Raw genomic sequence first — 12,502 nt, 5'->3', positions numbered from 1 at the left:
GACCGCCCATAGCCACATCAGCATCACTCTTTTGATTATTACCATTATGTTGTTTTTGTAAATTGTCTAAACTAGGTTCATCTAATTTATTAAGGTCCGACCCAATAGCGACATAATTATCCAGCCCATCCAAAGTCCTTCTTCTTTTAGTATCCAATACCAATAAAGAATCAATCCCACTATTCACTCCAATCAAATCCTTCTCCACGTAAGCCTTTGACTTTCCATTTGACACTTCCCCAATCCCATCCGAATTCATTGTCTCCATCTCCATTAATGGCTCATTATTACGTATGGGTACTAATCTTCCTAAATCAGTGGAGATATGATGCATCTGCACATTGACACCATTGATTGCACCATTCAATGTTGCCTGAGTATTGGCCGGAGTTCCAGGATCAGGTTGTTTCATAACCGCCCCTGATCTTAGCCATTGTGCTCCCATGGTGTGCTGTCGTCGTCTTGGGGCTGCCTTCAAGGACAGGTCGTATTCCTTAACTATCAAATCTGGTGGCGTATCAAAGAGCTTCTTACAGAAACGTTCAGAGTGGCCAAGAACACCACAAATGAAGCAGAAGGTAGGGAGGCCCTCATACTTAAAAACCAGAGAACAAGATTGACCACTCTTCTTTTCAAGTTTCATTTTTTTCTTTAGGGGTTTATCAATATTCATCTTCACCCGAACCCTCAAAAAATCCCTCCAAACACCAACAAAATTATTGGGATCCGATTTAACAAAAGTACCCACATGATTTGCCACATTTCTAACTGTAGACTCCGTCATGAAACCCGACTCCAAATTATGTAGCTGAACCAAGAAATTGAGTCTATTCAGCGGAACCAACCGTGGGTTCTCTCCTCGTTTCAGTCGTTCAAAAATTAACGGAGCGCGATCAAATGTCCACGAGCTGCCATCTATAACCCTTTCAATGTCAATCTCATGGTAAAATTGAAATAAGAAATGGTTGGGATTCAATTCCTTCACATACATGCCTTGTCCCGGTTGCCATAGAGATGCAATTTTATGTTGCATTGCCTGAAAATCGACATTCCGTTTCGTAAGAAATCGCCCAACAAGAGACCATCTATCATCTATTCGCGACAAATCGCCTTCATCATCATCAAGCAGTAGCATGTCTTCATCCTCATTACCACCCCTATCATTCACATACCTATCCACCATCTCCATATCTGAAGAACTCCCCGCTGCCATCGGAAAAATGCCAGAAAAACCACACTAAGGATACAGCACCCAACAACAATCAGACACAAACTATGACGAAACCAAACTCGGACTACCAAACAATCTCAAACCATGTCAATAGACAAGACAGATATCACTCAAAAACAAAAATTAATTGGCAGCCCGTGCTCGCTTTATGATCTCAGATATCCCTGAGAACACGTTGTTGGCTGGTCTCAGATTTCAACAAAAAATTTTAATTAAGAATGTTTGAGTTATAATTTCTCTAAATCTAAAAAATAGAGACTTCCTTATTAATTTTGACAAAAGTGGTACCCTAAAATTTACTTGTACTGTTGTACATGTATTATCAACACATAATCTAATTAATATCAACAACAATTAAATATATATAAATAAAGAAAGAAAAATAGAAAGCAATACTAAATCACAAATCATATTTTTTTTGAAGGAAAATGGTAAACTTTATTAGAATGAACTTTCAACCATTACAATAGATAAAAGATCAGCAGGAGCATTACTCTCGCTGAAAATACGATCTGAATACAAACAAGAGCTACGAGCAAGACAGTGTGCAGCTTTGTTTACAGAACGTTTAACAAAATTAATCGTGACTAAAGGTAAGGAAGCCAACAATGTACGACAAGCAGACACATGTTGACCAAAAGGAGATGGAATGATAACCGAACCTCGGATTGCTTGAACAACAACCAAAGAATCCGTCTTAACTTCAACCCGACCCCATTGGTGCCTCTTTATCCAACTCAGAGCCTCCTTAACCCCCACAACTTCAGCTATGGCCGAGTCCACAAACCCCTCTAAGAGGGCCGTGAAGGCTTCAATGAACCGACCATCATGGTCTCGAGCCACGCCAGCCGCTCCAAACTTTCCGTCATTTGCAAAGATTGCGCCATCAACATTTACCTTAATCTTTCCCATAACCGGTTTCACCCAATGCTCCAAGTCTATGTTCGAACCCGAAGGAACAAATAAAGACCCCAATCTCCTTTGTTGAGCATTTCTCCATTGATTAAGGACTACTCTTGCCAATAGAATAACCTCCTGCTGACAATGATTTCTCCCGCCAAACTAGCTCCTTTCGGGCATGCCAAATTGCCCAAATCACCATTAATAATTCCTCCTGTGCCATAGAAGAGTGCTAAAGTATCATCTGACTAAACCAATCCCAAATGATGTCCAAGACACCGAGACCATATTTAAACTCGACCTCTGCCAACATGATCTTGCAAAGGGACATAGAACCAATAAATGGATGATTGTCTCAGTCGCTTGGTGACACATGGGACATATTTGATCCAGAGGGATGTGCTTGGTATTAAGTTGAACTTTAGTAGCCAAACAGCTTGTCAAAGCACACCACATAAGTTGGTGAACTTTCGGAGGAACTTGAAGCTTCCAAGCAATCTTCCAAATTTTCATCTCAAAGTAGCTTGAGTACTTATAATGTTAATAAAATTGTAATTTCCGTCCAATTTTGTTAATATGAACTCCATAAGTGTCTTAAAGTTGTACTCTAACTTAGTTTTGAATTTGTTGAAAGAAAATTCAGAAGTATCTAAGCTTTTACGTCCATATCTAATAATATAGAATCCAACCATTATATATGTCTTATTTAAAATACTAACAGAGTTTGTATTAACAAAATTAGATAAAAATTACAATTTTACTAATATTAAATACTTATTTCGCTTTAAAAAAATCATATTGAGTTTATACTAATTACTAACTTAAAACTTTAGCTACACTATTGCAAATAATGTCAAAATTAAATAAAGCATTAATATTGTATAATCTATATCATTATTTTATAATTTTTTAAAAAATTATTTTTGTAATGTGTGAATGTTTCTATCATTAATTATTGAGGTGATGCATGCATGTGATTATAAAAGTAAAGTAACAACTACATTTTCCATTACTTTATCAATTCACATGGGAAATTTGACAATATATGCTTAAATATAGCATATATTGTTTTAATATACTATGTAAAAAAAAATTAAAAAAATACTCTCCAATTAATTATAATCCCAACTTTACCCTCCCCATTTCAAACTTTCACTCTCCCTCTAACTCTCAGTTTTCTCTCTCTCTCTCTCTCTCTCTCTCTCTCTCTCTCTCTCTCTCTCTCTCTCTCGTTCTCACGCAAACCAGACAACCCTAACCCCAGTCACCGGACCACCCCTCACTCACCGGACCACCCACGACACCCACCCCTCACGCAAACCAGACAGCCCTCACCCCACTCACGGACCACCCCCTCACGACCCGACCCCAGCATCCAGAGGAAATCGCGAAACCCATCTCAGACGACATCGCGAACTCTTCGAAGAAGAAATCGTGAAACCCCAGACGAGATCGAGAAACCCTCATTCGCGACACCAAACGAAACCCAGATCCAAAACCTAAAAAAAAGGTATTTTTCTAAACTTTTTTGTTGTTTCATTACTTTTTCTTCTGTTTGTGCTTCATTTTAAAGTAATGTAGTTAGTTTAGGTTCAATTTGTTTGATTTCGTTTGAATTTCATTGTTTTGGTATATTTTCTGGTTTTTGTGCAAAATTTGCGACGTAGGGCGACTATGTTCACGACATAACGCGACATCGTCTAGAAAAAGTTAGGGATTTTCTGTTAAACGTCTTTTCACGACGTGTTGTCGACATACTGGCGACATAATTAGCGATATTGATTTTAGTACCTAGGTTTCATGATTTTTATCGACTTGTATGTGTGTTTGGCGACATGTTTTGCGATATATTAGCGATATATAACAGTTATACATAGGACTAGTTTTGCAGCCTCTTTTTTGTGTTTAGCGATTCATTAGCGATATATTAGCGACGTATTTGGCGATTTGATCAGGATTATGTTTAGCGATGTATAGCGACATACAGCGACATGTTTCGCGACATACTTCTAACAAATTTTTTGACAATTTTGCAGATGGCTCCTGAACTTAAACTTCCAATTACCTCTCATTTCACGGGACGTCTTACCTATCGGGGTACAGATAGGTTCAGATATATCAAGGCCAAGTTTACTGAGATGGATTTGGTTGAGACAGTGAAGGCTAGTCCTTTCGGACACTTTTGGGAAGCTGGAGAGTTAACTTTCTCCGGCGCGTTGGTCCACAGCCTCCTCTTACGAAAAATGAAAGTGGACACAGAAAAGGAGGATGAGGTTTGGTTTCATGTAGGGAGAAATGACATGAGATTCGGACGGATAGAGTTTGGACTCATTACTGGCTTACCTATGGGTAGTGCCCCTACAGACGAGGAAATACACGCCAAGTCCAACGACCATCTAGTTCGGACTTATTTTGAAGGGAAGAGTTCTGTTCAGTTGGACTCCCTTATGATCCAACTTGAGAGGTGCGAAGATAAAGATGATGCCTACAAGCTTGGACTGATCGCTTTCATTGAAGGTGTATTAGTATCAAAGGAGGGCAATGTCCAAGTTTGGCCTGAGATGTTGAAGTTTGTTAACGATCTCGACTTCTTCTTTAAGTATCCGTGGGGCGAGCGCGCTTTTCGTAAGCTGATGGAGACATTAGGAAAGAATATGCAACATTACAAGGATAATGTTGACAAGAAGAAGGGGAAGAAGATTGCTCAGGAGGCAAAGTACACAGTTAGTGGCTATGTACCTGCCTTTCAGTACTGGGCATACGAAGCAATTGAGAAGTTGGGGAAGAAGTATGCCCACTGCAACGGGACCAAGTTCCCCAGAATGTTGAGCTGGAAAACACCGGAGGGCCAGCGGAAACAAGATGTCAAGGCAACCGACATTGCACTGTTATTCAACAGTCGGGTATGTTTCTTTACTGTTCTGTATTTTATTTAAATTTATTGAAAATGAATATTCGCGACATTGTTAGCGATATGTTAGCGACATTATGCGATGTCGAAAAAGAAGTGGCTGTATCTGTTATCGCGACATATGTCGCGACATGTTATCGACATGTAGCGACATTGTGCTTCTTTTTTCAATTATCATAATTTTTGACTTCTTTTAACAGTTTTTAATTATTCTGTGTTTTCTTTTTTGTTTCAGTTGGTGGTGAAGAAGTGCTTGTTTCCCCGGCCCAGTGAAGAGGCATACTTCAAGAGTATTAATGAGGGTAGAGCCCCTCTTTGCTTTGAGATGGACGTAGAACAGACGGTGGACGTTGATGGTACACAAGAGTCTGTGTTTGAAACTCAAGCGAAGACCATCAACGAGGCCGTGACAAAGGCAAATTTAGTTCCACCACCACCGGCACCTGAAGTACACGAGCCATCTACTTCAGCAGGTCCTTCTGCTCCAACCAGTACAACTGTGGATACTGACCTTGTAAAGAGGTTGGATAGCATTGAGGCCCGGCTAGAGAAGCTTGAGTCCCAGCAAGAAGCCGTCATGTTGGCACAGACGGGGTTAGTAAATAGCCATCTCAGTATGAGGCGGTCCTTCACAGAGAGTCAGAAAGATCTGAAGGAGACTCTACTGGCTAAGATGGACGAGTTGATGGCTATGGTAAAAGGAGCGCCCACACCTGCAGAGCCCACACCTGCACCGCAAAATGAGGAACAACAGGCGAGTGATAACGAAGATGTCTTCCCAGAAGATTGGGAAGCAGATGATAACGAGGCACCGTCAACTCCATTGGACGCAATCATCACGGCCATTGGGGATACACAATCACAGGACGAAGTCCTACTTCTACCTGCACCCCCAGAAAATGTGCCATTTGTGAGGAAGAGGAAGCCGCCAACGTACTTGAACGACTACACTGCGGAAAAGAAAAAGAGGCGAGTTCTTCCAGAGAACGTAGACCCGGAGAGACCAGCAGACCGTAGATTGCTTCGTACGTTCAAGAGGTGGTTGATTGGAGACATTCCCAATGCTCGACCTAGGAATGTGCACACCGGTGTTGGCGATGTGAAGTTCTTCACAGTTCTGTTTCTTAGGTCAGAGTGGCTTCACGATGGGGTAAGTATTTAATCATTAATTAGTATTTTTCATTTTTTTTGCAACATTTTATTGTATTGTCGATGTGTTAGCGACAATGTAGCGACATTTTAGCGACATTGTTGCTGACACAGAAGTTTTTTTCTTTCTGTGTTATTTGTCGACATGTCGCGACATTGTCACGACATTCTCGCGACATGGTCGCGTTTTTTCCACGTTCTGTTTAACGACATGTCGCGACATTGTCACGACATTGTCGCGACATCAGACAAATTTATTTAACGACAATCTTCGCGACATTTCGCGACTTTATTTACGACATTACTTAATCTTCTCTTTTTTTTATGCAGCACATAGATGCCATATCACACTTGATGAGGAGGAGACGCCATCATTTTCCAGAGTTGTACCCTCAGCCAGGTGTGATTCTGGACACAACACTTCCACAATTCCTCATAGGCATTTGGAGCTGCCACACTGGTGACAGAAGTACGTTCGAATGGCCAGATGCGGTGAACCAGTACTATCTGGGTATGGAGAGCCGTTACATGCCATGTTGGAAGGATTTGAACTTCATATACTTCGTCCTGTACTTCGATCATCAAAAACATTGGGTTGCTGTTGAGGTAGATATTGATATGTGGCAGATTCGGGTGTACGATAATGATTTATCATGCACCACCGAAGCACAGTTTGATGCCATCATGCTACCTTGGACTGAGTTGTTTCCACATCTGCTGAGGTCTACTGGCTATTATGATCAAGTCAACAACAACATTCTGAATGTGGACTTAGGGGACAGTAGCCAACTCAAAGCAATGCATGCTAGACGCATGCCAAGTGAGGTGGTTCCCCAAAGTAAAACAAGGTATTTGTTAATATAGTATATTATTATTTCATTTGCCATTACTCTTTATATGCAGTTCAGTCTCTAAATGTGTTTGTTGTTAATTTTTCAGTGGTGATTGCGGGGTGTATGCACTTGAGTACATCGAACACCTCATGCTGAATCGGTCCTTGGACAACATTACAGACGATAGCATGAGAATGTTCAGAGATCGGTGGTGTGTAGACTTGTTTTATCAGAACTTAACTTGGTAAAATATAATTTAAAAGGGTTGTAAATTTTTTGTATTATAGACGATAGTTGTTTTTAGTACTGTACAGTTTTTATATATGGAAAAGTGTTCAATTTAAAAACTTTTACTTACATGTCGCTACAAAATCGTTAACATGTCGTTAAATGTCGAAAATTTTAAGTTTTAGAGTGTTTGGTTTCATATCGCTAAAGCACCGCGAACATGTCGTTAATATGTCGATAGTACAATCATGTTTTGACTCTTCAGTTGATGTCGTTAACATGTCGCAAGCATGTCGCGAAACGTCGGTACAAAAGACGTTTCCACATTAAATGGTAATTAATGTGAACTTTATTATCCCGCCTAACCAACTACTTGATTATGTCGCTAACATGTCGCTACGTGTCGCGACATGTCGCAAGAATTTCCCAGATTGCTTTTTGCATGACAAACATGTGTACAATTGTGTAATTCAATTTTTACATTTATTATCCCACCTTCCCAACTACTAGTTTTCTCTATAAAAGCCAATTGTCTATCTCATAAGTTACACATATTTTCTTAATTTTTTTCCTCTTAAGATAATTCTCTTAGCAATGTCTACTAGAAGGAGCAAGGGCAAATATCCGATTCTTACTCCTGAAGAGATCAAGCAGGAGCCTGATTGTGGGGAAATTACGCCTCAAATGCAAAAAGTGCTTGACGACATGGAACGTTTTGAAAATGAACGGCTTATGAACGAGTGGAGGTTTCTAAAACTTGAAAAAAAATTTAACAAAACAGGTGTATGGCCGGTTCCACCACCAGGCTTCCCCGAAGGCTGCCGTCGCTGCAAGTTAGGTTATTTTAATGGTAAACAGGTGAAGCCTGGATCTCTATGCAAATATTGCAAGGCTACACTTCGCGATGAGTCGCAAATGTAATCGTTAAAATATCGACTTTTCACTAAATAAATAGAAGTTACATTAATGTCGCTATATGTCGCTAACTTAATCGTGAAACGTCGCTATTTTTTAATTTTTTCCAGAATTGATAAAAGTTCTTCCTACATGTCGCTTTTGAGTCGCAAATGTAATCGTTAAACGTCGCTAAATATCGACTTTTCACTGAATAAAAAAAAGTTACATTAATGTCGCTATATGTCGCTAACTTAATCGTGAGACGTCGCTATTTTTTAATTTTTTCCAGAATTGATAAAAGTTCTTCCTACATCGCACCATGTCGCTAGTGTAATCGTGGAAAGTCGCAGTTTTTTAATTTTTCCATAATTGAAAAAAGTTCTTCCTTTATCGCGACATGTCGCTAGTGTAGTCGTGGAAAGTCGCATTTTCAGGACCTTGTCCAAAATAAAATAAATTTCCAAACATGTCGTGAAAGTGTCGCTACATATCGCAAAATGTCGTGAAATGCACAATTATAATCAAAAATCTGAGATAGTGCGAGTAAACAACCACGTACACAGAAAATAATATCCATAAAACATAGTCATACATAAAAAAATACAAGTAACATGTCATAAACCATAATAATAATAATGCATGCAATTAAAAAACGTAAATGCTGCTCAAACCCTGGCCTTGCAAGTAGCTTTGTTGTGTCCCAATGCGCCACAGTTTGAACATTTGCGTGGTTCCTTGACTTTGGTACCGTTCGATGGAAATCGGTTAGTCCGTAGTCTTCCTGCATTGCTCTTTCTTGGACGACCTACAGGTTTCTTCTCCACTGGTACACCGATTCTCATGTTCTGCATGTGTTCTGGAAGCACCCATTCATCCTCCTCGCCCACAACATTAATTGTTGCATCGTAAGTATTCTTCCACGTCTCCTTTGTGTAATAGGGAGATGACAGAGCGTAGACACTGACATTCTGAGTAAGCGCTGCGGCACATGCATGGGGACAAGGAATTTTCAACAATTGGAACATGCCGCAAGTGCATGTTCTCTCAACTAAGTTCACATCTCCGCCTTTTTCAAAGTCAGAACCGTCAGCACCTCTTCCAACATTAAACAATTGTGCACCGTTACGTAGGACACTTCTACGTCTACCATCCTCGTGTTGCTTTATCAAATCTTCCTCAAAATGAGTTGCCAAAGGGGTAACACACTTACTTGCCTTCTCAAGACGGTTAGCAAACCAATTTTGTAGTGTGAACCTTATGAACTCAACTAGAGTAGTTATTGGATATGCCCGGAATTCTTCAGTCACGTTGTTAAGGCTTTCTGCAGCGTTGTTTGTCATGATGTTGTACCTGTCTCCTAGACAATAAGGACGAGCCCATTTTTCTAATCCTATATTGTCAACATAAGCAGCGATGGGAGGATCCATCTGTCGGAGCACCTGCAAATGTCTATCACATTCCCTCTTCGACCATGCGTAAGCGGCCAACCATATTTGCGTGTTACACACATCAGTCTTGAACTTGTGGGTGACATTCATAGAAATATGTTTGTAGCATGCACAATGGCATGCTTCGGGGAAAATAACCTCGACAGCATGTTCAATGCTTTGATGCCTATCCGATACAAACACTAAGTTTTCAACCTCCCCAATCGCTTCCTTTAACTTCTGCAAGAAATACTTCCAAGAGTCATGATTCTCGCTGTCAACAATTGCAAAGGCAATCGGAAACAGTTGGTTATTTGCATCGTACGCTACAGCAACTAGCATTGTGCCCCCAAACCTTGTCTTCAAGAACGTGCCGTCGATACTAATCACAGGACGACAAAACTTAAATCCCCTCCTACAAGCAGCCAGTGACCAGAAACAGTACTTGGAACCTGTTATCCTCTGTGATAATGTCTGTAATAGTACCTGGATTCTTCTGTTCCAGCACGTAAAAGTAACCAGGTAACTGACTATAAGCTGCTGCTGGCGTACCCCTAGAATACAAAAGTCCCTTCTCTCGGCACCTCCAAGCCTTCTCATAGCTCATCTTGATCCCATACTCCTGAAACATATCCCTTTGTATGTCTTTAGCTTTGTACTTAGTTCCATCTGATTTGAACTTGTTCTTAATGAGGTGGCCAACAACCCACGGTGCTGCTTGACGGTTATCAGCATGTCTAGAATCCAGGCTACATGTGTGTTCGTTGTGGAATACAGTAACCTCAAACATGTCACAACGTGCCCTCTTCCTCCCCCTCACTCTCCATTTGCAATCTGAACCCCTGCAAGTTGCATAAAAAACATCGGTCCCAGACTTCTTCACCATGAACTCAAAATTCATTTTCAATGCAAACCTTCCAACCACATTTTTCAATTCAGTCTTATTTGTATACAGCTTGCCAACATATATTTCCCCTGAATGTGTACCAGTAAAAGAAGTTGTATAAACATTATTTTCCTCTATGTCTTCCCTTGTCCACACAATAGGTTTGAATTTTGTACAAACTTCAAAATCAGATGGTACAGTACTACGAGGAGGACCTGGGCGGCTGCTACTGGTGCCTGGTGTTTCGTGATTTTCACTCCGAGGGGTTCTTCTTTCTTGGTCTTTCCTTTGCTCCCTTGGACGTGGTGGAGATGGTGGAGGTAGTTCTAACCTTAAAGAAGGTACTTCTATAGGTTCATGAACTTCCAACTCCGCATCACCATCCTCGTTCAAATCTACTATAGGATCATTGTTGTAAAATGCACCATCAAACTCATTGAACTGGTCAAATCCATAGTCAACCCTATTATCCTCCTCTATATTAGTAGGGGCCTGCTCATTCATCCCTACGGCTGGATCTGTTTCTGGGACAAAACTCCCAACAACACTTCTTGGGAGGACAGTTGGCGGAGTAGGCCCCAAAAGCGCATGCCTTTTAACCTTAGTCACAAACAGTGGCAGCAAGTTCTCCACACTCATTTTTGCCTTCATTCTTAAGAACAATCTTACTTGACTATCTTTCACTAAAACTTCTGGCGGTATCATATTGCCTTTCATGTACATATAACACACCTCTATTTTCAGTTCATACACAATAGGGTCTATATCCAATTCTTCATACAAAATATCATTCATCTTTTCTAAAGTAGTGTCAACCTCAAACATTAACATCTTACTTTTGGGATTATTGAAAATCCAGTTGAAACCTTCAACTGCCCAAGCCCCATCATATAGTACAACTACAAACACATTCGAATCTGCAAACCAAAATGACCACAAATTATAACAAACCAATATGTCGCAAGATATCGCTAACCTATCGCTACTTATCGCGAACCAATCACAAAAAAAGTATGTCGATAAACGTCGCGAACTTGTCGAGAAAACTAAATATATCCACAATATAACACAATAATTCTATGTGTCGCGACGTGTGTCGCGACATGTCGACATATGTCGCTAAAAGTCATCCCTAACCTCTAGCCAGCCAGTGATCGCTAAATGTCGCTAACATGTCGAAACATATCGCTAAAATTGCAAAAAAACCAGTAAACTCGCAGACTTGCTGCATTTCGTGTTTCATTGACAAAGGGTGTCAAAAGGGTACATAAAAACCACGGATATGTGTAGATCTATTACTTTCAACATAAATACATCTAAATCAAACAATAATTACTAAAGAAATTACATACCCATTATTGTTTAAAGGAATGACTTTCTTAGAGCTTTGGTTGGGTTTCAAGTTCCCTTTGAGTAAGTCGGCCGAACACTAGCTCCGGTGGTGGCAATGTGTGTATTGTAGAGAGAGAGAGAGAGAGAGAGAGAGAGAGAGAGAGAGAGAGAGAGAGAGAGAGAAATCCGAGAGATGGAGAGAGAGAAAGTGTTATGATTTTATTTGTTTTAGGGGTAAAATTGTAAGGTATAAATGTTTTAAGTATAGTTTTCATAATATAAAGAATGCTAGCATAGTTTTAGTGTACTCTTTATTTTTAAGCATATATTGTCAAATTTCCCATTCACATTGAAATATTAGATTCTTGTAAACAAAAGAGAGGGAATAAATGTAAAATAAATACATATATGGGTGAGAAAAGAAGAACAAGAGGATAAAGATACTTGGTACACAATTTGAGGTATATAATCTGTATTAAATATTCAAGTGAGTCTATGATGATTTGATGAAATTTTGACAAAAATAGCCTAAGTTATTTGACTTCTACACAACCATTTAGATTACAAATCACAAATTTTAATTAAATTAAGACATTTGGATAATAATTGAGTTAATAACAAATAGATCAATATCAATCTATGGCTGATTATGATTATAGTCAAGATCCCAATGACCCCACCTGATATAAGAATTATTCACTTGATTGA

The 12,502-nt window shown here is 39.7% G+C and overlaps 2 protein-coding genes across 2 annotated transcripts; one reads left to right on the top strand and one right to left on the bottom strand.

Annotated features, from left to right (window-relative positions):
- The first annotated feature begins 3,163 nt into the window (after positions 1 to 3,163).
- Positions 3,164 to 7,348, top strand: LOC115705289 (uncharacterized). The gene is made up of 4 exons (XM_061105593.1): positions 3,164 to 5,034; positions 5,278 to 6,192; positions 6,522 to 7,039; positions 7,131 to 7,348. The coding sequence occupies exons 1-4, from the start codon at positions 4,123 to 4,125 to the stop codon at positions 7,270 to 7,272; spliced, it is 2,487 nt and encodes an 828-aa protein (XP_060961576.1). The 5' UTR covers positions 3,164 to 4,122; the 3' UTR covers positions 7,273 to 7,348.
- Positions 7,349 to 8,814: 1,466 nt separating this feature from the next.
- On the bottom strand, positions 8,815 to 9,918 carry LOC133032140 (uncharacterized). The gene has a single exon (XM_061105989.1). The coding sequence runs from the start codon at positions 9,916 to 9,918 to the stop codon at positions 8,815 to 8,817; it is 1,104 nt and encodes a 367-aa protein (XP_060961972.1).
- Between the last annotated feature and the right edge of the window lie 2,584 nt (positions 9,919 to 12,502).

Source organism: Cannabis sativa, chromosome X (genome assembly GCF_029168945.1).
Source record: "Cannabis sativa cultivar Pink pepper isolate KNU-18-1 chromosome X, ASM2916894v1, whole genome shotgun sequence".
Taxonomy (NCBI): Eukaryota; Viridiplantae; Streptophyta; class Magnoliopsida; order Rosales; family Cannabaceae; genus Cannabis; species Cannabis sativa.
This window is presented reverse-complemented; position numbering and strand designations above follow the sequence as displayed.